Raw genomic sequence first — 27,779 nt, forward strand, 5'->3', positions numbered from 1 at the left:
GATGGACAGACATGCCTGTCTTCGTCCTCGCTTGGCAGCCATTATTTGTTTTGTCTTTACTTAATCACTTACTTTTCTTATACTCAATATATATGTAAACATATTTTTGTGTTTATGTATATATTTGAGTATAGAAATCAGTAAGTTTCCTTTTCAGAGTTCGTGCTTGTGTGTGTAGTGTACGATATCTCCGTGAAGCCCTCGGCAGTTAGGCCACCACGGTGTAATTTCATGGGTCGCGATCGAGTTTGACTACGGTCTCTCTCTCTCTTGAGGTCGTTCACCCTTTACTACGTTTTACCTTTACTACGTCTGAGCAGCTTCCTTCCCTTGTGGGTGGGGTTGCTACGCCGTACATTTTATCTCGATTAGTTTATGAATCTAATTGTATTTGTTGACTTTTCAGCTTTTGTAGAACGATTCCTTTCGGGGTTTTCTTTCTTTATTTAGTGAACATTCATTTTTAAATTACATAATTACATAATTACATAATTATAATTGTTATAATTCTGTGTTTGTTACAGCTCTCCTTCTGTGAGTGTAAGTGGTTTTGAGGGCACATGCCTGTTGTGTAATTCTTGTGTTCTTTTCCCTCGGGATTCCTCTTCGGAGTCTTCCCGGGGGAATGAATGTTAACTAATGATTTTTGTTTTTTTATTTTTCACAGTTAACGATCTAGTTTCGTTTCTGTAATGTGACAACGAAGCGAGCTGTCTTGCTGGGGCCTGGGGAATCTGCTGTTGCTGCCTCCCCTATAGATCTTCGTCAGGGGCGTGTCTCCTTCTCCTGGAAGTGCTCCCGTGACGACTGACAGCTCTCCAGTTCATTTTAGAACACTCAGGAGGCTCGCCTCCTTGGGTGGGTAACTTCCCTTCCGAGGGAAGTTTTCCCATCCAGGCTTGAGTTTTTTCCCTTCGGTGGGAACTCCTCTTGCCTTTATTTTGTTCCTGGTCCTTCGGCGGTTTTGCTCTTGGTGCTGAGCGACCGCTTTTGTAACCTTGCTCAAGGGGCTGAGTGGTTGCAAGCTCTGACCATGGAATTCGTGCGACTATGCTCTTGGTGCTGAGCGGTCGCACCTGCACTTACGCTCAAGGGGCTGAGGAATTGCAGGAGCCCCTCTTCGGAGGATTGCTCTTTTTAGGTCACTGGCTGACCCGTCTCTTCTATGAAGTGTTTCTCTTTCGTTCGCGAGGGAGGACACTCATAGAGACTCCTCTTCAGAGGACTCTTCTGCTGTTGTTGCTGATGTTGCTGAAGGCTCAGTTCCCTTCGGGGGGCTTCCGAGCCCTACGGTCTCTCCTGCGAGTGCTTCTCCCCCGAGGGGGAGTTCACCACAGAGACTCCTCTTTGGAGGACTCCGTCTGCTGTTGTTGCTGTTGTTGCTAAAGGCTCAATCCCCTTCGGGGGGGCAGCTGAGCCCTACGGTCTCTCCCGCGAGTGCTTCTCCCACGAGGGGGAGTGCACCACAGAGACACCTCTTCGGAGGCCTCCGTCTGCTGTTGTTGCTGAAGCCTCTGTCCCCTTCGGGGGGCAGTTGAGCCTACGGTCTCTCTTGCGAGTGCTTCTCCCCTGGGGGGGAGTTCACCACAGAGACTCCTCTTCGGAGGACTCCTCCTGCTGTTGTTGCTGTTGTTGCTAAGGGCTCAGTTTCCCTTTGGGGACAGCTGATGCCTACGGTCTCTCCTGCAAGTGACTCTTCCCCTCGGGGGAGGTCACGTTCAGAGACTCCTCATCGGAGGTCGGAGGGTGTTGCACCTGTCCGAGGTTGTCTTCATCTTTGTTCGACGTTCTCTGCACAGGACCCTCCTCGACGAGTACCGACCGTTGCTGCTGCTTTTCCTGCCAGACCTTCTAGTCTTCACCTCCGTTCCTGGATGCAGATGCGCGGTGGGCGCCAACACACCCCGTTTACAACGGGCACCGGTACCTTCGGGTCTTAGGGGCTTATTCCACAGTGTGGGTGAGTCCCTTAAGTGCCAGGTTTTTTCCTGCGCGCCCGCGCGCAGTAGCGCTCTAGCGCTCGCCTGCTGTGGACCACGATCTCCGGTAGCTAAGTCTCACCATAGATATTCTTCCTGCTCGCCAGCGCTCACCTGTACTTCTGTCCTTCTGTGCGCCAGCTCTCATCAGTTCGCCAGTGCACATCTGCGCGTCCTTTCCTGCTACGTGCCAATGGGCGCCAACGGTTTTCCTGAACGCCCAGGATCGCCTGCTTGCCAACGCGCCATCGCTTGCCAACGCGCTATCGTTTGCCAATGCGCCATCGCTTGCCAACGCTCCATCGCTCGCCAAGACGCGCCATCGCTCGTCAACGCGCCATTTCCCGCCTACGCGCCATCGGTCTCCCGCCCGCCTGCGCTAGCCCTCGCGACCACGCGCCCTCGCGCCCACGCGACCACATGCCCATGCGGCCGCGCGCCTGCACACATGCGCACCCATGTTCGCCCGCGCGCGAACCAACAGTGTTCCGTCGCGCGAGCGCCAGCGCGATTCCTGCCAGCAAGCCTTCGCTCGCCAACGCGCCATCGCTCGCCAACGCGCCATCGCTCGCCAACGCGCCATCGCTTGCCTACGCGTCATCGCTCGCCTGCGCACTATCGGATTCCGACCGCCAGCTCTCACCCTTCCAACCACGCTTGCCCTCCTTCTGCGCTCCCTCACGCACTTTCGTCTGCGCGCCCACGCGCCTGCGTGCCCGCGTGCCCGCGCACGGCCGCTTCCACGTTTGCCCACGCGCGAACCATTGATTTACCATCGCGCGAGCGCCAGGGCGATTGCGACTGCGATTCCCGTCGGGGTTTCTCAACACGGGCAATCTGGCGAGTCTTCTGGAGCGCTTATTTCCAGATCACGGTCTTCACCCCATAATCACAGAGCATGGCACGTGCAAGAGCAGGAAGAATCTTCAGGGAGGTCTGAGCAATATTCTTCTTTCCAGAACCTGGTTTAGCCCTTCCTCCTCACCATTCCCTGGAAGGGTCTTGCCAGGGAGTTTTTCTTTCAAGATTTCTCTGTCGGGTAGGGGGTGACTGGTTTAGCCCTTCCTCTTCACCATTTCGTGGAAGGGGTTTACCAGGCCTTTCCCTCCCCGGTTGCGACACGAGGTTTTGTACAAGGAAGCTCCAGGAAGATCATGGGTACTTTCCTTCTCTCGGGCTGAAGCACCTTTGCGTTCCGTCGCCAAGTTTCGAACTTGCGGGCAAACTCGATGTTGGAGCATCTAGACGCAGTGACCGAGGGCTTCCTCTCGGGAGTCCCATCCGTGGATGTCGACAAGCTCAGACACTCTTCCATCCTTGGGAAGAGCTTGTTTGAGCCCAAGGACAGAGAAATGGACAGCTGTTGTGTGGAGGAAGTTGAATTCCGTTTTCACTCCTCCAAGGCGCTTACTTCCAGACCCTGCAAGCCTCCGACGCCTCTTCATTCAGCCTTGTCAGCCTAGGTTATTGGAACCGGCTACGGCCGGCAGCTAAGACAAGGTGTACAATAGCAGTCCCCTCCTGTCAGGGACAGGTAGGACAGGAAGTTCTCCCGGGGAGGTATAATCCTAGAGGGAGCGGCAGAGTTCACAAACTCTAGGATTGGCAACCCCCCTTGCAGGTCTCACGGTGGGGGGATGCCTAAGGTTACTCGTCCGGATAACAGCTTACCGATGCCGATTCCTACACGATCTCCGTGATCAGCCAAGGATATCGCGCCTCGTTCTTAACATCTCTCCTCCACTGTCAGCGAATCCAGTGTCGCTGAGCCTCTATGCCATGGGGTCGGCAAGAGGTTTGCCCGTTGGGCAGAAGGAGCCATGCTTTAGGAGAAGGTCCTCCATAGGGTCGTCGAGGCATTCCCCCCGGGCTTCTTCAGTCGATCCTTTCTTGTAGGAAAGCATCTGAGATGGGAGTTCCGTCGTCGACCTCTCAGCTCTGATCAAGTTTGTCGAACAAACTTCGTCCAGCGTGGAACAGCAGAGTCGATCAGACTGGTACCGAGACCGCAAGACTCCTTATGCCCTGGATCGGAAGGACGGGTACTTCCAGGTTCCATTCCATCCATCTTCCAGGAAGCACTTGGAATTCAGCCCAGACTACAGATGTTCCTGCTTAAGATGCTGTATGGCGATCCCTCCGCAGCATCGCAGGTTTTCACCAGAGAACTCTCCCTGCCTTCCTCATGGCCGCTCAGGAGCAGGCTTCCGCCTCCTTCGCTTTTTGGAGGTCTGGCCAACTCCAGTAGTCTCGGGTTCGACCTTCTTCAACACCGGGCCCCCGAGATGCTGAAGCCTTGATGAGGATGGGGGGCTTAGGGATTAGCAGCTGGGTTCCGATGTTTGGTGGGAATTGCTTCCCCACTGGTCCTTAGTGCCAAGCTGTTGATCCAACTAAATTAGTCAGCACTTTCTCTTTTCCTTTTGTTTTTTCCTTTTTTCTCCCATCTCCAACTCTTGGACATGAACTTGTTATTGACTTCGGCTTATGTTTGATTATGTTTTGGCTGCCTCTTTGGATTTGACGCAGGTGGGATGGACGGCATGCCATCTTAAAAGAACTCGAGTACCTGACGTCACCGAGCGAGGGGAGAGTTTTATGTCAAACCTTTCCCTCAGTGCTGGGTCTGACGTTGACGGCCGTCATGACGCCTCAAGTGCTGAGGGCGGGGTGTATCTCTGGATATTGCCCCTAGGGCGGCCCTAATTGTAGGGATGAACCCGTCCTCTAAGTGTGGCTCCTTGGTGGGTGGTGGGAATATCCAGACGAAATTAATCTTCTCGTTATTATGGCGAACCCACCGAAACCCGTTGACGACCAATCCCCTTCCTCTCTGGTTGACTCTTCCAGGAAAATAGTTCACTCGATGGACTCGCATTCATCCAGTGTTATTACTCTGGAACCTTTCATTCCAACTTCCCCCAGATGCCAGAGAAATAAAAACTCTGGCAGTTTAAATGAATATTTAAGGGTCCTATATTGTGAGGGAATTACTCGCAATGGGAATTATGAAGAATTATTTGATGTTCTGAAAAAGTTTGGAGATATAACAAGAATGAAACTGCAGCTCTCCAAAGATAAACAAGAATTTGAGGCTTATGTCACTTTTAGTAACACATTACAAGCTACAAATGCTTTTCATGAAATAAGAAATGGTAAAGTTTCTGACCTTTCTTGTCGAGTGAAATTGCATAGTATAAAAAATGTTTTAGACTCGGAATATGACTTTATACCCAAATGCTCTGCCTTGCATGAAGAAGTTCTGGAAAATACCAGAATAGTACCAGAACCAGTCTGGTATGTTGCTTCATACAAGGAGGGATGTAATAATCTGATAAAGGGGTATGAATGTATTGAAAAAAAGGTAGGCTGTATTCCACAGGGAAATTTAACACGCTATGGCCGTTGTCTGCTTATTAAAGCAGGTAACGAATCTCAAGCTGTATTATTGAATAATTTTAAATCTTCCTCGTCAGATATAATTCAGAGAGTCTCTCCTCACCACTCTTACAACCACGCAAGAGGAATTATTTATACTAGGGATCTAAGTGAATTTTCTGATGAAGATATACTGAAAAGATGCCCAGCTACCGTTCTTGAAGCTAAAAAACTAAAAGGAAATAATAATGCAATTTGTTTAATCTTTTCATCACATTACCAACCAGATTACATCAAGATCAGACACTTAAACATTCCGGTCAAGAAATTCCACCCACGACCAATGCAATGTTATAAATGTTACGAGTATGGCCACATTAATGTAAAGTGTACTAAGAAAAGATGTTATATTTGTTCCGAATTTCATGATCCCAACGAATTCCATGATACCTCCGCCGATTTTACTCATGAAAAGTTTTGTTTCCATTGTGAGGGAGCTCACTCTCCCAATTCTAAACTGTGTCCTCAGTACAAACTGGAGCAATCAATAATTGAGACTGCCAATAATGAGCATATAAGTTTTGGTGCAGCAAGGAAAAAACTTAATGGTTCTAATCCAACATATGCCAGAGTTTTGTCCAATCCCGTAAAGTTAAATAATAATTCAAGGAATACTTACCCCGCAGTTACTGCTGGATCTAAATATCCTGAGATTTCACCTTCTTCATCAACAAATCCCTCAAGGCCCGACAAGATTTCCAATAATTCCAGCAAGCCACAGAACTCTCATCCAGTTCCAGCTATTCTGGAAAACAATAATAGCAATAGAATAAACAAAAAACCAAATAACAAAGTAGGCCAAAATGGTCCCTTAAAGCAAGAAGACCGTATTCCACTGCAAAACCATTTCAACATACTTGCCACAGACAGTGCCAGCAAGGCTATAGAAAACATAGGAGAAATAGAGATGGTTGATATCGAGCCCCATAAATCAAAATGCGTGAGCAAGAAAAGAGTAATTGAAGATACAACACCACCCAAACCCAAAAAAAAACAAATAATAAAGAATTTATACCAGATGCAATTGAAATGGATATCGAAAAATTACTAGAACTCCCAACCTCTGGACCCGAACCTAACACAGTCAATAACCACATCACTAAACAAGTTATAAACGTTGAAGTCCATAGGAATCCCAATGACCCTCAAGGAAGTGAAAGCAAGTCGAATAATAATGCACCCATTAAAGAAATAAGCCCTTCTCCAGTTCTAGGTATGACTGGAAAACTAATGCTTTCACGTAAAACAATGGCAGAAAATACAACACACAAAGTTTCATGTGGTTGTAACGATTGCTTCATGGCAGAATTCAATGACCCTAAAAATCTAAATGTACATAAGATGAATAATATAATAGATAATTTTACAAAGAACAAAAACAAAACCAGTATGGCAAATTAGAAAGCCACAATGCTGGTTGTATGTGTGTTGACCATCTAATAAAGAAACGTGCAACAGGCACCCTCCAACTGGAAAAATTTATAGAAAAACTTAACCTTAATCAAATGACACCCAGGAAGCTAATACAAACAAGGGTAAAACCCAGGGAGCCATACCCAAGGAACCAAATCTTGATTAAAAAACTACAACTAGCGTAGTCAAGCAGAAACCCGTCTCCAACAGAATAAGCAGAAATAATGCCTTACCCAGTGGAAATTTATCTTCTTTGCCGTAACGTTCAACCCTTACATAATTCAGTGGAATATTAATGGTCTTAAAACCCGTTTACATCTAGGGGAAATCCAAAGACTATTGAAAAATTATAACCCTATTACAATATGCTTACAACATACTAATGATACTGTTCCTTCAATAGGAAACTACAATTTAGCATCTCGCTCAATCCCTTCTCCCAATACTTTAGGGACTGCAGTATATGTTCATAATAAAGTAACTTATGATGCTTCAATATTCAACACATCAGAATTTCAATTATCTGGAGTTAGATTACATCTAAATAACAACACCTTTAATATCTATAATATGTACAATCAACCCTCTTTCAACTATGATATACAAAATCTACCTAAAGTACTCCCAAATATGCAAGAGGATATACTATTACTAGGAGACTTCAACTCCCATAACTCCATATGGGACACCAATTGTGTTGATATTGACATAAATGGTTCAAAGGTTGAACAGATGATGAATGATCATAACCTCTGTATATTAAATGAAGCAGAGAGTAGCACTTACTATTCAAAAGCTCATGGAACCTATTCGTCAATAGATTTAACTCTGTTCCAATAATATTGTTGATAGGTTCGAATGGAATGTCTTAGACGACCTGTTTACCAGTGATCATTTTCCTATTTTGATTACCATATTAGGACATACACCAACTTCTTTGATTCAACGATATAATACAGATAAAGCTGACTGGGATAAGTTCAAGTTTTAAATATTAAACTTAGCCGGTGAATATATAATAGCTGACGTCTCCGACGGCTCGACAGATTCCCAAAAACTCGCGAGCGATCGCCATGAAGGTGTGCCCACCAGCGCCAACTATCGGCCAGATACCGCATATACATGTAAACAGCTCTAGTTCTTCTCTGTCGGTTTCATCGACAAGTCGATTCCACTCACTTTATGACCTCGAGTTTTCTACCGAATTGGTGAAGTACTTGGTTTTGGTTTTATTGCTTTCGCCGTGTTGGATTATTCAATACTATCCTCAAAAGAAATGCTTTTGAAAGGAGAGTAAAAGTGTTTTGCCCTTGCTTTTTTATCTCTGGTTTTTTTCCATTGAGTAAGGATGGCCGACCCTTCCCTCAGTGTACGGAAGTGTGTTTTAGGCTTTTAGTAATTATTTTATCACGTTAAAAATTATTGTTGATAATTATAGATTTTCCTCTATATATTTTATATCTCACCCGCCTTTATTAGGCCTCTTCGATTAGCTTTCCATTTATACTAAACATCAAGATAAATTTTATGTTTTTGTTTATATGCGGCCTTTACCTCCGAGATGTAGGCGGTCCTAACTTGGAAACCGAAGTTAAACAACGTTGAGCCCATTCAACTTTTATTTTCGTTAAGTTTAAATCATTTGCTCTGTAAGAGTTATGAAATGAAATGAATATTTTTTAGAAAATATTTTAAGAAAGATATTCTTTGAATAGTCTTCGTGCTGTTTTTTTTTTTCAAAGATGAACTAACGTTTGGTTTATTTATGCTACGCAGTTTGCGCTCTATCGTTACGATAGAGAAAGAGAGAATCACGGTTTCACTTTGCAGAAAGAGTAAATCGATTTTGACGTTTTGTTCATTCTTCTTTCAAACTGAAGTGTTTTAAATACTAATTTAAAGGAACTTGTTAATTTTCATTTTCTTAGTCCTTTCAGTTTTTTCCTTTGGTCAAATAACCTGTTTATTGACGAAGGGTGAGTGGACTTTTCTCTTGTATGTGACAAGAGAGAGAGAGAGAGAGAGACGGAGAGAGAGAGAGGAAGAGAGAACGATCCGATCTTTATTCTCGTCCCAAGGGAGTTTAGGAGCGAGTAACGTTGTTCTCGATTCAGTTTACTCTCGTCCCAAGTCTCTGTACGGGGAGAAAGGATAAAACGTTTTTAGTTTTTATTCTCGTCCCAAGGCACTGTACGGTGAGAGATTGAAAAAATGAACTAGTGTTTAGTCTCCTCCCCAGTCACTGTTCCTTTTTAACTTTATATATTTCCGTTTTATTCGATATATGTTTACTGATTTTTGCATGTACTAATGTGCTTACATTATACGACTCATTTCGCAATTATAACCTTTTGATGTAAGGGAGAATTGCGTGCTTCAGGTAGAAATCAGTTTTATTCATGCCTAATGTGAAATTATGGAAAAATACGATATCAGTGAAGTAAGTGCAAAAAACAGAAAATCGTAGTGATAAAGTGATAAGTGCGCAAAGTGTTTTTAGTGTTGCGACCGAGGGTTCGTCTGTTCGTGCTTGTCGTTCACCTAGTCTGAGACCTCTTGCAAGCTCCCATGCACCAGGGAGAAGTAATGTCGTAGGACTTATGGGGACGAGAGGCTCTAACCAACGAACAGACGTTCCCTCTATGGTTTCGGGCGTGTCTCGTCAAGACCGCCCCTACCATAAGACGAGCGAGGCGGTTTTCTCCTCGTCATCCGAAGGCTTCTCGCGAAAGAAACCTTGGAGCAAAGTTTCTAGACCCTTAAAGCGGAAGTCAGTCCCTTCAGGACAAGTCCAGCGTCCTGGCTGTAGCCATTGGGACAGCTCTGACCCTGTGCAGTCATCGGAAGACTGCTCGCCGCCTAAACGAAAGCGTAACACGGGCTCCGAGAGTCTCAGTAAAGGCAATGTTTTGCCGTCACAGACGTTACCATCGTCTCGGCCCGTTCCGACTCCCGTTGATCCTAAATGGGTTGTCCTGCAGGATATGCAGAATAAGCTTGCCTCCCTTATGGAGGAGTATACCGTTGAGCAGGTTCACGATGATCCTCGCCGTTACGCTGATCGAGATCCTGGCCTTCAGCCGCCCAAACGAGCCTTTACTCGTCCTGTTGACGTTACAAAGTCACGTCAGTCACGTGACTTGGAGCCTCACTCGATGCAGTCCCGTGTTGACTTTCAGCCGCTTGTTGACGTTCAGCCGCCACCGCATGCTCGTGTTGACGTTCAGGACGTTCGCCAACCAGCTCAGTTGCCTTGTTTTGACGTTGAGCGTCAAGCACCGCAGTCAAGGGTTGTTTTGACTGCTCAATCTAGGCAGTCAAGGCAGTCTCGTCTTGACGTCGAGCGTCCTCCCGCTCCTGTTGCTGTTGCTAGTCAGTCCTTTAAGCAGTTACATGACGTAGCGTCCTTGACTGCTACTGATACTCCTTTGCGTGTGGACTTTGCTTGTCAAGTATTGCCACCACAGCAGGTCTCTTCCTTGCTTGAGACTCATCAATTGTCGGACGAGGTTCCTTCAGATGAGGATGTTGCTGATCCCCTGCCTACTGATAATCCTTTGGACGTTTTATCAGACGTGGAAGAGCCTAAGGCTGCGCAACCTTCCATGGATTTTAAGAAAATCATGATGGTTTTTAAGGATCTTTGTCCGGACCATTTTGTAACTGCTGCTCCTCGTTCGCCTTCGTCAGAGATTACACTAGGCCTAGCTACTTCGAAGCCGTTGTTTTCTAGGCTAGTGCTCTCTTGCTCTTCTAAGAGAGCTTTACGTTTGCTAGGCGACTGGTTAATCACCATGAGGAGTTTGGGGGAGACAGCCTTTGCTTTCCCTCCTTTTAAACTGGCTTATAGAGCGAGCGTCTGGTATGACACGGGAGAAGTTCTCGGCTTGGGAGTTCCTGCCTCTGCCCAGAGAGACTTCTCAAGCCTCATAGACTCTCCCCGGCGCCTGGCCATGAGACGCTCCAAGATTTTATGGTCGGCTTCAGAGCTAGACCATCTCCTGTTAGGAGTTTTTTCGAGCGTTTGAAGTTTTGCTGTACAATTATGTCATGCATGAACAAGGCTATCAGGGATGGCTCCAATGATCTGACAGCCACGTTCTCTGCAGGAACAAGACTATCAGGGATGGCTCCAATGATCTGGCAGCCACGTTCACTGCAGGAGTACTTAAGATGTAAGTGCGCTCAATGTGTTCATTGTCAAGACAAACTTCACGATGAAGACTACCAAATCTGTCTTGACAGCATTAAGGGAAGGCGACTGGATGGTCTCTCTCGACCTTCAGGATGCATACTTCCACATCCCGATTCATCCAAACTTTCAACTACATCTGAGGTTTGTGGACGGGAAAGTAATGTACCACTGTCGAGCACTGTACTCCGACCTCATTCCTGCTCCTCTTGTTTTTACAAGGCCCTTGCAAAATGTAGCAAGCTTTCTACATTTTTTGAGGATTCAGAGCCTCCCTTTATTTTGACGACTGGCTATTCAGGGCGTCGTCATTATATCGCTGTCTGGAGAGCCTCTAATGGACATTAGACCTAACCAAGGAGCTAGGTCTCATAGTGAACGTAGAGAAGTCGTAACTTACAGTACCCCATCCCAGACTATTCTTTATTTGGGAATGGAGATACAGTGTCTGATTTTTCGGCCCTTTTCGTCTCCCGCAAGAATGGAACAAGCTCTGTTAAAAGTCCTTCACTTGCAAGAGAAAAACAGTTGCTCTGTAAGAGTATGAACTAGCCTCGTGGGAACTCTTTCATCGCTGGAGTAGTTTATCTCTCTGGGGAGACTCAACCTATGCCCTTTCCCATTTCACCTAAAACATTGGAACAAGGAGAAGGGCTTAGTGAGTATCTCTTTCCCAATCTCCAACTCAGTCTAGACATGTCTGACTTGGTGGGACAGCAACATCAGACTTCGAGAAGGTCTTTCTCTTGCGATCAAGAACCCAAACCATGTGTTGTTTTCAGATGCATCGGATTTGGGTTAGGGAGCTCCACTGGACAGTCTGGAAGGCTCGGGTCTTTGATCCACGGATCAGAAGGAACTCCATTTAAGGCATGTAACATCTCTCCTTTGGCGAGATTTGTGCAAGGAAAATGAATGTCTTGGCGGACAGCCTCAGCAGAAGAGGACAAGTCATCTCCATGGAGTGGACGTTGCATAAGACTGTGTGCGAGAAGCTATGGATGACATGGGGTCAACCCACCATAGATCTTTTTGGCGACTCTCTCTGACAAAGAGGCTCTCGACTTACTGCTTTCCAGTTCCAGATCCAGAGGCAGCCCACATAGACGCTTTCCTGCTGGACTGGTCTCACCTGGACGTTTATGCCTTTCCACCTTTCAAGATCCTAGACAAGGTGCTGCAGAAGTTCACCTCTTACGAAGGGACCAGGTTGACATTGGTTGCTCCACTCTGGCCCGCGAGAGAGTGGTTCACAGAGGTACTTCAATGGCTGGTAGACGTTCCAAGGAGTCTACCTTTAAGGATGGATCTCTTACGGCAGCCCCACGTAAGGGATCTTCATCAAAGCCTCCCCGCGCTTCTTCTGACTGCATTCAGACTATCGAAAGACTCTCAAGAGCTCGAGGATTTTCGAAGGAGGCAGCCAGAGCGATTGCGAGGGCTAGGAGAGCTTCTACCATCAAAGTATACCAGTCGAAGTGGGAAGTCTTTAGAGACTGGTGCAAGTCATCATCTATTTCCTCTTCCAGTACCTCTGTAGCCCAAATCGCAGACTTTCTCCTACATCTGAGAAATGTTCACTCCCTCTCAGCGCCCACTATTAAGGGCTACAGGAGCATGTTGGCGTCTGTATTCAGACATAGAGGCTTAGATCTTTCCAATAATAAAGATCTCCAAGATCTCCTTAAGTCTTTCGAGACCTCTAAGGAGCGTCGTATGGCAACTCCTGGATGGAACTTAGACGTGGTCCTAAGGTTCCTAATGTCCGACAGGTTTGAGCCATTACATTCAGCCTCCCTGAAGGATCTCACCCTCAAGACGCTTTTCTTAGTGTGCTTGGCTTCGGCTAAAAGGGTCAGTGAGATCTATGCCTTCAGTAGGAACATCGGCTTTTCCACAGATAAAGCCACATGTTCACTTCAGCTTGGTTTCTTGGCCAAAAATGAACTGCCTTCTCGTCATTGGCCTAAGTCATTTGATATACCTTGCCTATCAGAGATCGTAGGCAACGAGCTTGAAAGAGTACTGTGTCCAGTTAGAGCTCTTAAGTTTTATTTAGCTCGTACCAAATCCTTACAAGGTGGATCTGAGGCCTTGTGGTGCTCAGTTAAGAAGCCATCATTGCCTATGTCTAAAAATGCTTTATCGTATTTTATTAGATTTTTAATCCGAGAGGCTCATTCTCACTTGAGTGAAAAAGACCGTTGCTTGCTTAAGGTTAAGACGCACGAAGTAAGAGCTATAGCAACTTCCGTGGCCTTTAAGCAAAACAGATCTCTGCGAAGTATTATGGACGTGACCTTTTGGAGAAGCAAGTCGGTATTCGCGTCATTTTACTTAAAAGATGTCCAGACTCTTTATGAGGACTGCTACACACTGGGTCCATTCGTTGCAGCGAGTGCAGTAGTGGGTTAGGGTTCTACCACTACATTCCCTTAATTCCAATATCCTTTTAATCTTCTCTTGAAATGTTTTTAATTGGGTTGTACGGAAGGCTAAGAAGCCTTTCGCATCCTTTTTGATTTGGCGGGTGGTCAAATGTCATTTCTTGAGAGCGCCCAGATTAAGGGTTTTGATGAGGTCCTGTTGTATGGGTTGTCGCCCTGGATACTTCAGCTCCTGGGAGTCTTTCAGCATCCTGAGAGGATGGCTGGGCTTCGTGAGGAAAGCGGACTAACAAGGCAGAGTAATCGTTAGAGTCAGCTTCCTTACCAGGTACCTATATTTATTTGGGTTTTGTTATGATATAACTGTCAAAAACTCTAAGCATATACGCCGTAAACTGTATTAATACTGGTCTCTACCCACCACCATGGGTGTGAATCAGCTATTATATATTCACCGGCTAAGTTTAATATTTAAAAATTATATTTTGATTATAAAATAAATTTTTGAATATACTTACCCGGTGAATATATAAATTAAAGGCCCCCCCTTCCTCCCCGATAGAGACCCGGCGGGATGAGAAGAACTGGAGCTGTTTACATGTATATGCGGTATCTGGCCGATAGTTGGCGCTGGTGGGCACACCCGCTACCTTCATGGCGATCGCTCGCGAGTTTTTGGGAATCTGTCGAGCCGTCGGAGACGTCAGCTATTATATATTCACCGGGTAAGTATATTCAAAAATTTATTTTATAATCAAAATATCATTTTTACACTAAGCAAGTGCCTCCCTTTGATTACTCCCAAGATCATGATAAAACAAATGATGACGTTGTGAATTTTATCACACAAGCGGCTGATAAATCGATACCTCTGACTGGCACCCGACAGTTAAAACATTCAGTCCCATGGTGGTCAGAGACATTAACCCAGCTGATAAACGAAAAGCATGCAGTTGGAAGAAAATTAGAAACCCTAAATAAAAGATTCTAACATTTGAGCACTGGTCCCCTAATGTTAGGGAATAAAATAAACAAACTGGTTGACATAGCAATAGAAATTAGTGTGTTGAAACCATATTTTAATAGGGTTTCTGCTAAATTCAGAAAGGAAGTAATTAAAGGCAAGATAATTTCATGGCAAAAATACGTGTCAAGCATATCGGATAATACTTCTGTGCAGAAGGTGTGGCAGAAGTTTAGGAAGATTAATGGCTCTTACAGCAAACCAGCGAGACACGCATTAATGCATAACGGCTCGTTAATACATGATACTCGGACAATCTCTAACATTATCGGCCATAATATTGAAAATATAAGCAGCATTGATAATTTAGATGCCCACTTTCGAGCCATTAAAAGAAGAGAAGAAGCAACACCATTGAACTTTGATACCATGGAGGATATCTATTACAATAAAAGATTTACAAAAGAGGAGTTGGAATTTGCCTTATCTAATTGTAGGTCAACAGCCCCGGGTAAAGATAAGATAAATTTCGATATGATTAGAAATCTAGCCCCTTTAGCTAAAGCATATCTATTGGATTTTTACAATCATCTTTGGACCAAACACCTATTTCCAAAGGCATGGAAACATGCAATAGTAATACCAATAGTAAAGGCAGGGAAAGATCCAAGTAATCCAAACAATTACAGACCAATTTCATTAACCAGTTGCATATGTAAATTACTGGAAAAAATGGTAAATTATAGACTAAATTGGTGTTTACGTCGCAATAATATTCTATCAACTTCTCAATTTGGCTCACAATCAGAACGATCTTCTTTGGATTCACTTTCACACTTAGAAAATTATATACGTAGAGGCTTTGAACGAAAACAGATCACAATAGCCATATTTTTTTATATTCAAAAGGTATATGATACAACGTGGAGACACTCGATACTAAAATCCTTACATCAGAATGGTTTTCGAGGACACCTTCCTATTTTTATTAGAAATTTTATTGGTGGAAGAACGTTTCAAACTCGTATTGATAACATTTACTCCGAATCTTTTAATCTTGACAGTGGTGTACCGCAAGGCAGTGTTTTAAGCGGGACTCTTTTTGCATTGGCAATTAACGACATTGTTAATCAAATGCCACAAGGAGTGCAAAGTAGTCTATATGTAGATGACTTTGCAATTTACTATTCCTCCAATAGCCTGCGTCATTTACAAAGGATTCTAAATAGTGCCACTAGAAAAATACTAGCGTGGACCGCATCTGTTGGTTTTAGACTTTCGGCAGAAAAAACTCAAGCCATAATGTTTTATAAAAATAGTAGATGGAAGCAGAACCAAGATATCAATCTAACATTGGGCAACGTACAAATCCAATTTCAAGATAAGGTAAAGTTTTTGGGACTAATTTTTGACACCCATTTGAATTGGAAAGCACATGTATCATACATCAAATCCAAATGTAACAGTGCTCTTAATTTAATGAGGAAATTATCTCACACAACCTGGGGTGCAAGGAGATCAACTTTACTAATGATGTATAAAGCATTAGTATTATCAAGAATTGATTATGGTAGCTCAATTTATGGTTCAGGATCAGAAGCAACTTTGAAATCTTTAGATCCAATACACACTCGAGGCCTGAGAATTTGTAGCGGAGCATTTAGATCATCATCCCCAAATCTCTCAGTTTTATGTGAAATTGGAGAACCCCCATTGTCTTTGCATCGGGATTTTGTAACAATGCGGAGTGCATTGAAAATTTTATCAACTAATTCTCCAACAAAAAAGCTTTTTAATGAGAGGGACATATTCATAAACAACCATGAACCACCATTCCCAATTAGGGCAAACAGACTGTTACAATCAACAAACGTTAAAGTGAATCTTATCCAACCATCTTTATTTTCCCCACCTTGGATTATGACAAGGACAAGAATCTGTTCTCTTCTGTTTTATCAAAAAAATTCACTTATACTCCGAGTCACCACAAGCAAATTACCATAGAACATATTCAGAGAAAAGGTCCTCACTATGCAATATATACTGATGGTTCTAAATCCCCAATGGGTACTGGATGTGCTGCTGTATCTTTAGATGGAACACATCAATTATCGTTGCCAAAAGAATCATCAGTATTTACATCAGAGTTATATGCCATTTTACAAGCAATCAATATGATTAAAACCATTGAAGATAGGAAGAATTTTAAATTTGTCATCTATTCAGATTCTCAAAGTGCCATAGTGGCCCTTAAAAACTATACTCATAGGAACCACTTGATCCTAAGAATTAAAGACCTTATAAGTAAATTATCTTCTCAGTGTGTAAGTGTCGAGTTATGCTGGATACCGGCTCATGTTGGAGTTGTTGGTAATGAAAAGGCGGATGCTGCTGCCAAAGAAGCCATTAAATTACCACAACAAAACATTAACCTCCCAGTTGGAGATTTGATTACATTATTAAGGCATTTCATATTGGAAAAATGGCAGAATATTTGGAATAATGTGCCAGAAAATAATAAATTAAGGCAAATTAAACCGAAGGTTGCTTCTTGGGATTCCTCGACACAAAAGAACAAGAGAACAGAAGTAATTTTAACCAGATTACGAATTGGACACTCGAGATTAACCCATGAATTTTTAATGAGTACACCTCACGGCACTGTTTCAATGTGCAGTGAGTGTGATACTTTTTTATCTATTAAACATATATTTTCGGTTTGTAAAGTTTTTCAGCAAGAGAGAGAGATATGTTTTGGTCAGAAAACTTTTTCTGACATTTTAACTGAATCAAGTAATTTTTCTGTTTCTAGAATTTTAACCTTTTTAAGGAATTCACGTATTATTGATAAAATCTAAATTTTTACCTAAGTTTTTTACTAATTCATTCTAAATTACATAGATTTAATATATAGTTAATTATTTTTATCACTCAGATTTCATATATATATATATATATATATATCTACTCATCCATCTATTCACCCATATTTAGAATATTTAAAGATTATAAGTATATACTGTATATACATATAATTTTTTTTTTTCCCTTATCAATTGAATTTTTGATAATCTTATAATTCTTTATATCCCGATTTTATTTTCGGGCCAGCCCTGTGAGAGTCAAGCTTGACTCATTGGGCTGGTAAAACTCCTTCTTTTAATGATAATTCAACACCGGGACAACCTTCCGGGACTTTACCAAGAGTGAGGGATCATGGTAATTCGCTAGGAGCCTTCTCTACTTCTGCCTCAACATCTGGAATATCTAGCCATGATATTGACTCCTCCTCCGAGCCTTCCCTTCAGTTGACTGTGGCAAGGCTGAGGAGAGTCGCAGAACCTTTTCTCAGTCAAGGAGAGTTTTCAGCCCTATCTTGGAACGTTTCCTGGGTCTCCTTTCCTCATTGACCCGTCTTAAGTCCCGAACGGTCGCCTCAGGATAAGTTCCCTGTTAGGCGGCCCAAGTTCTGGTGGAATCAAAGCAATGATTAACCGGACTTTCTGGCCCCTATGGGACCAGCGGAACGATTAGACCTGCAATGGGTGTTGACCTATGGAACCTCTTGCATGGGAGTGGATAGTCTCGTCCTTTCCCCACATTTGATGCTGTTCTCAGACTCGTCAAAGAAAAGGGGGGGAGGGCCCATGTTCCGGTTCAGGCCTATGGTCAGGACCTGAAGGGTACCTCCTCATCGCTCCGTGCGCGACAACTCCATGGTACTGGCGTATTCCAACCAGCAGGGAGGCACTTTTTTATACTTTCGCATCTTGCAGTAGAGATACTGTGAGGATCCGAAATCCACTCAATATCACTATCGGCTCGCTCATTCCGGGCAGAGGAATGTTCTCTCCGACAATCTGAGCAGAGCCTCACAGATAGAGAGCACTTGGGGGTCTTTGGCCTCTAGTAACTAGCAAGTCTTGGCCTGGGGGACCTGATCACGACAGCCTGGAACTTCAAGCTTCCGCTGTACTTCTCCCCAGTCTCAGACCCCAAGACTCTTTGGCAAGATGCTTTCCGGTGACGGTGGGACAGCATCGACGCCTACGTCTTCCCACCATTGTTGTCTGTTGAGAAGGGGTCTTAACGAGACCAGGTTGTCTGTCAACCTTTCGATGGCCCTGAGAGCTCCGCTGCAACTATACGCAGTATGGTTTCCGGACCTTCTGCCTCCCCTGACGGAACTCCCGGGAGAGCTTCTTCCACGACACAGGCTACTCAAACAACCACACTACAACATCTTTCACAAGCCGTAGCATCGCTTCGGCTTCACGCCTGGAGACACTACGCCGCCTCCTCACGAAGAGACAACCCGCAACAGTCGTGGAGCGGAGGTCGCGTCACCTGCGATAGTCATCCACAGGGGTCTACCAGGCGAAGTGGAGAGTCTTCTGTGGTTGGTGTCGTGGGAGAGGTACCTCTTCCCTTGAGGCCTCTACTCCAGCAATAACGGAGTTATTGCTTGTCGGTGGGAGGAAACTCGTTTCTGCTCTCGGCAGTGAAGCCTATCGCTCAGCCTTTCCCTGGCCTTCAGGTTGAAAGGAATAGGCTTTTTCCTTCCCGCAGGATCTTTCTTCGCTCATGCGAAGCTACGAACGTACCTGCCCCCAGTCGGAGTGAGACCTCCTCCATGGAGCATGGTTCGGACTCTTAAGTCCCTTAAGAGATCTTCTTAAGAACCATTACGTCAGGCCTCTGATCGTCGTCCGTCTTGGAGGACGGTGCTCCTGCTCGCTCCGGCCTCGGCCAGTGTGTAAGCAATCTTCATGGTTTCGTACAACTCCGCCCTTTCAAGAGAATTGGGGGAGGTAACATTCAGGTTCGCTCCTGAGTTGTTTTCTAGACTCAGAATCTTGGAGTCCCGGACCTTCGGTTCGACTCCTTCAAGATTTCGAGTCTCCGTTCTGTATCAGATGACCCAGACCTTCTCCTTCTTGCCAGTAAAGGAACCGAGGGGTTATATTTGAGAACAGCTGCAGTTTGTCCTCACGTGTAAGCCCAGTTTGGGAGCACAGGAAGAACACGGGAGAGTCACCAGTATGCCTTTTCAGCTCGGACTCAAGGGCATTCATCTCGACCTGAATCCAGACCCTCCCCCATCACGTCGCCCTACAGCACGATGTCTGATACATTGCAACGTCCCTCGCCTTCAAGAAGAACTACTCTGTGACGCAGGTGCTACAAGCTGGAGTCTGGAAGCGTCTAGTGACCTTCGCAGCCCACTTCCTGCAGGACGTGACCCACAGGGGTATCGATACGTTTCTATCGCTCTGTGGTGGCTACACAACAGCTGGTCTAACCTCAGACTCCTTTTTGGACAGGTAGCCGAAGGTTGAGGGCATTGTTACCAGGTTTTAGACTGCATGAACGGAAGAAGTATGTTTGGCCCTTACTTCTTTCTTCATCCTCCCCTCTCTTGGGGAAGCAGCATCCTGGTCTCTGCATTGCTGACCTCAAACCTCTGCAGGTAAACCATGCTTCCTTGTGTTCCAAGTATTGAGACAATACTGTCGCGTCCCCCATACCCTGACGAGGTGGTATTGGGAACGTCCTAACCCAGAGTTCCTTCTAGAACTCCAGGTCAACTGCCTAGGATGGGTCACACTTTCTTCCTTCACACACAAGCTTATGTAGGCCACACGTTTCATTGCGGAGCAAGGAACTTGTGAGGTGCAGGGACTCCTTTTCTCGAGTGCGACTCATTCTGAGCCAGTATGGTTGGGGACTTTCCATCCTTCCTAAGGGGTAAGTCACCCTATATAAATAGCGTGGTTTGTATTTCGGTTACGGAACAAATGACAAATTCGGAGATAATTTGTATTTTTCCTAACCATACAAACCTTAGCTATTTACACATATTTGCCCGCCAGCCCTGTCCCCCAAGTCAAGTCCTACCTCTAAGTGAAGTGAGACATTTCACCGGTGTGTGAAGGGGGCTTGCTACCCCTCCCCCTACCCCTGCTAACTAGCGCGGGGTATTAAACCCTCGTTAAAATCTAATGGCTCGTCAATTTCAGCTATGCCGAAAGTAAACCCTATGTAAATAGCTAAGGTTTGTATGGTTAGGAAAAATACAAATTATCCCCGAATTTGTCATTTTATAATAAAAATACCATATTTATAATATATATGTATAAGAAAAAGTAAGTTAGAAGACAAAAATTAATGGCAGTCTAGAATAGGCGAGGAGGAAGAGCAGAAACAACCGCTCTCCATGCGAGCCAAAAGTAAAGTTAGCTAAATCACAGGTGTGTGAATGGGAGCGGTGGCAAGCTACCCCCCCCCCCTCTACCTCCCGCTAACTAGCGGTGTGATTAGTTAACCCTTGCTAAATTTTAATGTCTCATCATTTCAGCTCCGCCGAAAGTGTAACCCCTAATAAATATCGTAGTTTGTATTCCCGTCACAGAATAAATACAAATTATCTCCAAATTTGTCATGTTGCTGTTGTAATTGTTCCACAGTAAGGTTCTGTTATTTCCAGGATTATGCAATTCAAAGTGCAAGTGAAATATTTTTTTTATCGCAAGAACCTGATCAAGAGGAACGTGATGCAGGTGCTGTGTCTGAATTAGAGAATCGTGACTCATTGATCAACAGTTCTCCTGTAGATGATTTCAGGTTGCCTAAAGGGAGGATACCTATCAAAAAATTTAAAACCAGGTAATGTTGATTGAATTATTTTATTCTTGTTAATGAAGGTTACAGTATACTGTATTTTATATTGAAGTAGGTGTATGTTATTACATTGTTATTTGGTCTTACTTGTAAATACACTTACAAGCTGTTGACTTTTTACTAATAGAATTGCTGTAATTGCAGGTAGTGGATCAATCTTTATGAACTATTTGTTCCCATACTAACAAACCTTCCATTATTTATGTGGATATTCTTTCAGCGGCAGCTGAAGGTAGCCATTAAACTTTAATTGCGAGGTGTTAACCTTGCCTAACCACTTAGCGGGTAGGCAGGGGGTGGCTAGGGGGTACCCAGCTGCCTCTATATATACTCTCACAGTGGTGAGAGACATCACTTTTTCTTTTGGCTCAGTAGAGATCGGACGTGTCCACTCTCCTCCTGTCTGTCATTGGACTTTTTGAATTTTGCTTTCTATTTACAGGTGTGCGTGTTCTTCTGTGATCACTTTCATCTTGTGAACGTGTCCAGGGCAAGAGAGTGACTCGTGTGAGACCTTCATGTCATCATTGGAGACTGACCCGCAGTCTCTGTGTCCTACGTGCCGAGGGCATTGTTGCGAGCAGGGTTCGCCCTGCACAGAGTGTAGGAGTGGTTGCCTCCCAATGGGAGAAGTTTGGAAGGTGTAGGAAGAAAAAGGCTAAGCGCGATCGTTCTCCCTCAGGGACAAGCGGGATGTGTTTGTCTTCGTCTCGCACCCCCAAAGCTCTCTCGAAAACTCCTTCTTGCGTGCTCTCACGAGGGATGAGCGAGCAGGAGGGCAGATCGCTCATCTTCTTGGCAATCCCAGGGTACTGGGGTGGTTGTTGCTTCCCCTAGAGGAGCAACTTCTCTTCTAGCTGCTGGCAAGCCTTTCTCCCTTTCAGATTTGTCTCAGATTGTTTCAGGTATGGTCGTCCTTAAGGATTTCAGGACCCCTTTGAAGGAGGAGATGCAGTGCTTTTTTCAGTGTGGTGAAGGTCCATCTGGCGCCTTCCCCCTGGTCCTTTCACGCATAGACAAGGTGATTGTTCCCGTTCACCTCTCCAACGATCCCCTGCTGACGACGAACCCTCTCTCCATCCTGGGACCTCGTTGTCCCTTAATCCTCAACCCTCTGTTTCTTCCCACAAGAACCCTCAGGTTACTGTTGACGATCTTCCAGGGTTCAGCGCACCTTCCACCAGCAGCGCTAAGGGACGAGCATCGCCATCACCTTGCCCTTCTGGAACTTATTCCCCTGATCGTCGGTCGCGACTATTTGAAGATCACAATGATCGTAGGTCATCATGATCAGAGCGTTTTTTGCCTAGAAGATGCTCATGCTCTAGAGCTTAACGTTCATGAGAACGAAGGTCTCAATTCTCTCTTCGGAGACGTTCCTCTTCACGAGGAAGAGTCGCGATCGCGTTCTTCACGATCGCGAGCAAGGTCTAGATCTAGGTCCAGACGCTCACGTTCTAGATCATCACGATCTAGATCACGAGGACGTTACTCGCACTTGTGAGGGCGGCATTCGCGAGGGCATCGTTCACGATAACGACGTTCTCATTCGCAAGGGCAACGCTCACGTTCGTGAGATAGGCATTCGCGGAGTTCACGTCGTTCTCGAATGAGAGCCAGATGCTCGCGTTCACGAATGTCACGATTACGAGCCGCGCGTTTGCGATCTAGGTGTAGACATTCCTCGTCTAGAGGTAGAGGTAGGTGTACGCACAGTCCATCAGCGTGTAGCCCCTCAAGCAAACCTTCCAAATGATCTCTGATTGAACCTGACGATGAGCTTGACCACTCCTCAGACAGGCGTCCAGCTAAACCCTCAGTTCCTTTCACAGACTTGGGAGTCTTAGCTAAGCACTTGCCTACACGACGCTTTGAGATGCGTTCTGCTGTGGCGCGTTCTCCTTCTAGAGTAGTCCCCACTCCGAGGCCTCCTCTGTCGACTTCGTCGGACGTAGGTGCTCTTCTGGGGCAACATGAAGGCATTAGACCTTTCTCTTCTTATGTGGCTTCTAGTGCTCCTGTTGCGAACACTTCTGCTTGCGAAACACGTACATTGACGTGTGAAGTTTGCGATTTTCGGCGTGAATCTTGCAATTTCATGCGTGAATCCCGCGATTTCATGAGCATATCAGTGAATTTTACGTTCAATACGCTAGTAGATGTGTCGGAATTGCGAGCAAGTGCAGAGTGCAGATCCAACACCTTCCTCTCGCTCTTCTGCGTCTTCCATCACCAGCGGAAGACCAACACACTTCCCAGATGGGTTCAAGGAGCCTCCTAATAGGTTCGCAAATATGCCTATTAGTCCGGACCTTCCTCCGTGTCCGAAGGAACATGTTCCTCTACCTTAGAGGTTATCTCCTCCGTTGACTGGTAATCCTTCTAGGGTTTCAACCAAGAAATACTCTTCTAGGAACCTCCAGGGTGTATCTAGGGATTCAGAGCTTCCTCCTTGGGCATGGACCTTCATGCCCAATATCGTGAAGGATCTGAAGTTGGCACCTACACCGCCACAACCTCCGACTGTTCCAGTCAGGGCTACCCCTAGAATACCTCTGGAACCTTCGTTGAGCTTGTCAGTTGGGAGTCAAGACCCCAGAAGGAGATCAATGGCAGATAAAGCTCGCAGATCGCCTCCACCCTGATCGCATGCTGAAGGTCAAGCCCCTGCTGAATATTATATGGCGAACTTGCCTTTCACGCCAGTGAAGGTAAAGGAAGTCCTTACAAAGAAGCAGAGGAGACGGATGAGAGGCGTAACTCCACCTCAAGCCAACATCATCCACCCTTGGATGAGTAGGGACATAGGCGCCCAGGGAGATCGCGATCCATCCCTTCAACCCTCAATACTTTGAGGTAGTGCCTCCGGATCAGCATCCAGTTCCTGTTTCTCTTCCAGAGGAAGAGCCTCCAGCTACTACTGCCAAGGCCATGTCTAAGTCCTCAAAGGCCTCGCAGGTTCCCTCTCCTCAGACCATGGTTAACAGGCTTTCCACTCCTGGTTCCACCATCTAGGAAGGAAAGAATAGGGTTCTCAATGAAATAATTGAGACCCAGAAGCCTTCCAGGTCCAGTGAGACTTTTCCCTGGTCCAAAGGTCTGACAGCTACCAAGAGGAAAGCTATCTCTCAGATAGCTGGAACTCCTAGTTCCTTGAGGGCAGGTTCCTCTTCTTGGTCTCTGCTGCTTCCTTTTATGTTACAAAGGAAGTACTACAAGATCGAAGGGGAACCACATTCCACCATGACCCTCGACCCTTCGGTAGAGTCCCTAACGAAGGGACTTCGCACTCAAACCCGCTCCTCTCTGAAGGCCTTGCTGTCGGCAGTTGAGCTCCTAAACATAGAGAGAGGCACGAAGTATGCCATGCAGGCTGCTTAGTGGCTTGATATATGATTTGGATCCCTAGGCTTCATGGTTTGCTAATGCTGAACATATAAGTGTAGGTTATGCAAAGCATTTACTCAATCGGCAACTTAATTTTGCTCGCGCGGTTAAGATGCCAACAAAAGATTATAATCCACTACCCCTTACTACCACAGGGGGACCAGTGGCAGCACCTGGCCCGTCAGGTGCATCTCCCTTAGTGGTAGTAGCCCAGCCATCTGGGTCAAGTGCTCTGCCTATAAAAGCCAGAGCACAAACCTCCAAAGAGGTCAATATGGTTTCCAACACACCAAAAGTGTTGTCACCGATAGGAGCATCTCCCCTAGAGGTAGTAGCCCAGCCTTCTGGGTTAAGTGCTCGAACTGTTGAAGTTCTAGCACAATCCTCCAAGGAAGCCAATGTGGCTTCCACCACCTTAAATGTATTGTCTCAGGCAGAATCTCTACCTGATTTGATGGAGATTGGAAAACAAGATCTTCCAAAGAGGAAAAGGTCCCCATCATCCTCACCTTCATCTAAGTCAGGTAAGTGCCCTACTGCTCATGATCCTAAGGTTGACTCTTATAAAGATCCTAGAAAGAAAGAAAAGAAGAGTGGTGGCCTAGTAAAGCCTTCCATCTCCAGTCCTTACATGGCTTCATCTGAAAAGTCCCAAAAGACAAATGAGACAAAGAAAAATAATAACAAAAGATAATGTCTATCATCCAGTGGAATTGCAGAGGTCTAAGTACTAGCATTGAGCAAATAAAAACTTTAACCAGGGACTCAGACACGAAGGTAATTTGCCTACAGGAAACCAAGATCAGTGACAAACCATTTAATCCTGGACTCAATTATCATTTTTGTAGATCCTCTCCTCTGCAAGCTGCAAGAGCTCAAGGTGGTACAGGTTTTATTATTCACAAATCTGTAAAATTTGAAACAATCCCACTCAATACACCACTACAGGCATGTGCAGTTAGAACTCATATCGGGAAAAAAATTACTTTATGCTCGCTATATATTGAACCATCCTTAGAACTTTTCCTCTTAGATCATGCTTGTAATCCAAGAAGGCTTAGACTTTCTGACCTCCAAGACTTGATCAATCAGCTTCCTGCCCCTTTTATTTTAATGGGTGATTTTAATGCAAAGCATACTTTATGGGGTGGAAATGTGTGCGATAGATGGGGTAATCTTGTTGAAGAATTAATCGACAACAATGATGTAATACTAATGAATGATGGTTCTCCAACTAGGTATGATGTATTCCACAACTCTACATCAGCCATTGATTTGTCAATCTGTTCCTCATCCATTCGATTGGACTACCTTTGGTCAGTAAATGAACACCTACATGGCAGTGACCATTGGCCAATAATGTTAAATTATGTCCATAATCTTCCTTCTCAGTGTCCACCAAAATGGAAGATAGATGAGGCAGACTGGGCAGCTTATGAAAACTGTTCACACTGATAAAGAATATGATGAATTTACATCTCCAGTGCATGCCTATAAACATCTTGAAAATATTATTGATGATAATGCTAGCAAGTTTATACCTAAAACATGCGGTTTACCTCATCGCTCTGTAGTTCCTTGGTGGAGTAAAGAATGTGCCAACGCAAGAAAAGTGACCCGAACTTGCTTCAGAAGATACTTGAGGACAAACTATTTAGCAGATAGAATAGCATATATCAGAGCCTGTGCCAAACAAAAAAGAATTTTTAAAAAAGCAAAGAGAGCATCTTGGAAGAAATATATATCTAATATTAATACCAAAACTCCTTCAAAGGAAATATGGGACAAGATTAGAAAACTTCAAGGTAAATTCGTCCCTAAGCCTCTACCAATATTAAGGGAAAATAATAGATATATATCTGACCCCAAAGATGTAGCAGAGGTTCTTGCTAAGCACTTTGCTCATGTATCAAGTGCTGACAACTATTCCCCAGCATTTCAACAAATTAGAGCATCAACATCTGTTGTTCCTCCTGCTTCTTCAAATACTGAAGCTTTTAATCTGCCTTTTAGCATGGAGGAGATGCAAAATGCTATCTCCAGCTCTTCTTTAACTGCCCCAGGTGAGGATGGCATCCGCTATGAAATGATATCACATCTTCCAGTGGATACCAAGGAATTTTTATTATAAACCTTTAATGGTCTATGGGCTTGCCATACATCTCCTGATTCCTGGCATACTTCAATTGTAATTCCAGGCCACAAGTCTGGTAAAGACCCAGAACTGCCATCTAGTTATAGGCCCATATCCTTGACCAGTTGCATATGCAAATTATTTGAGAGAATGATCAACAACAGACTTGTGTGGTATCTAGAATCAAAAAATCTTTTATCTAACAGACAGTTTGGTTTTAGGAAGAACCGAAGTACTCTAGACCCTTTGCTGATGTTATCAAGGGAAATTTCAAATGCGTTTTCTAACCAAAACCAGGTGGTGGGTGTCTTTTTTGACCTCGAAAAGGCATATGACACCACCTGGAGGGGTGGTATTTTAAAGCAATTGGCCTCGTGGGGTATAGGAGGACATATGTTCTCTTTTATTGAAGAATTTTTATCAAACCGCTCAATTAAAGTGAGAGTAGGGTCAGAACTATCTTCATCCTACATGCAAGAAGAAGGTGTCCCCCAAGGCAGCGTATTGAGTGTGACCTTGTTTGCTGTTGCTATTAATAGTCTCATTAGTCACATACCTCCTGGCATACAAGGATCACTATTTGTCGATGACTTTGCAATTTATTGTAGTGGATCATCTGCACTACAAGCATGCCAAAATCTTCAAATTGCTATAAATGCTGCTTCCGCATGGGCAAATTCTCGTGGATTCATGTTTTCTCCTCAGAAGACCAAAGCCATTCGCTTTACTCGTACTCGTAAAAGGGAAGAGATCCCCAACCTTTTCTTAAATGATTGTATTTTGCCATATGAGGATAGTGTCAAGTTTCTTGGAGTCATTTTCGACAAGAAAATGACATTTGGTCCCCATGTAAATGACCTATCTATCAGGGTTAAGAAGTCACTGAACATTCTGAAAGTGATATCGCATTTTGATTGGGGTGCTGATAGAACAACTTTGCTTAGAATTTATACATCTTTGTGTCTGAGCAAGTTAGACTATGCATGCCAAATATATGGGTCAGCTACAAAGACTTTACTTGGAAAACTTGATATTGTTCACAATGCTGGGCTTCGCATCTGCACAGGTGCTTACAGAACATCTCCCATTGACAGTCTCTATGTTGATTCTGGCATACCTCCCCTTTCCATTCGAAGAGAGGAGTTGAGTTTGAGGTTTTTAGCTAGGTCCCTTGCTGTGAGAAACAATCCTAACTGTAAATATG

The 27,779-nt window shown here is 44.6% G+C and overlaps 1 protein-coding gene across 5 annotated transcripts in view; it reads left to right on the forward strand.

The window, feature by feature from the left end:
• The window catches only part of LOC137630438 (uncharacterized), a 304,794-nt gene that overhangs the window by 220,785 nt on the left and 56,230 nt on the right, over positions 1-27,779 (forward strand). For 4 of the 5 annotated variants that reach the window (XM_068361906.1, XM_068361907.1, XM_068361905.1 and 1 more), the window contains one exon: positions 20,861-21,039. The exons of the other annotated variant lie outside the window; for it this stretch is intronic. Coding sequence is in view for 2 of the 4 variants with exons in the window: in XM_068361905.1 (XP_068218006.1) it covers positions 20,861-21,039 (179 nt within the window). In the remaining 2 variants the exon portion in view is untranslated. The remainder of the gene's footprint in view (positions 1-20,860; positions 21,040-27,779) is intronic. 5 annotated transcript variants of the gene reach the window in all.

The sequence above is a fragment of the Palaemon carinicauda genome, chromosome 38 (genome assembly GCF_036898095.1).
Source record: "Palaemon carinicauda isolate YSFRI2023 chromosome 38, ASM3689809v2, whole genome shotgun sequence".
In the NCBI taxonomy this organism is placed as follows: Eukaryota; Metazoa; Arthropoda; class Malacostraca; order Decapoda; family Palaemonidae; genus Palaemon; species Palaemon carinicauda.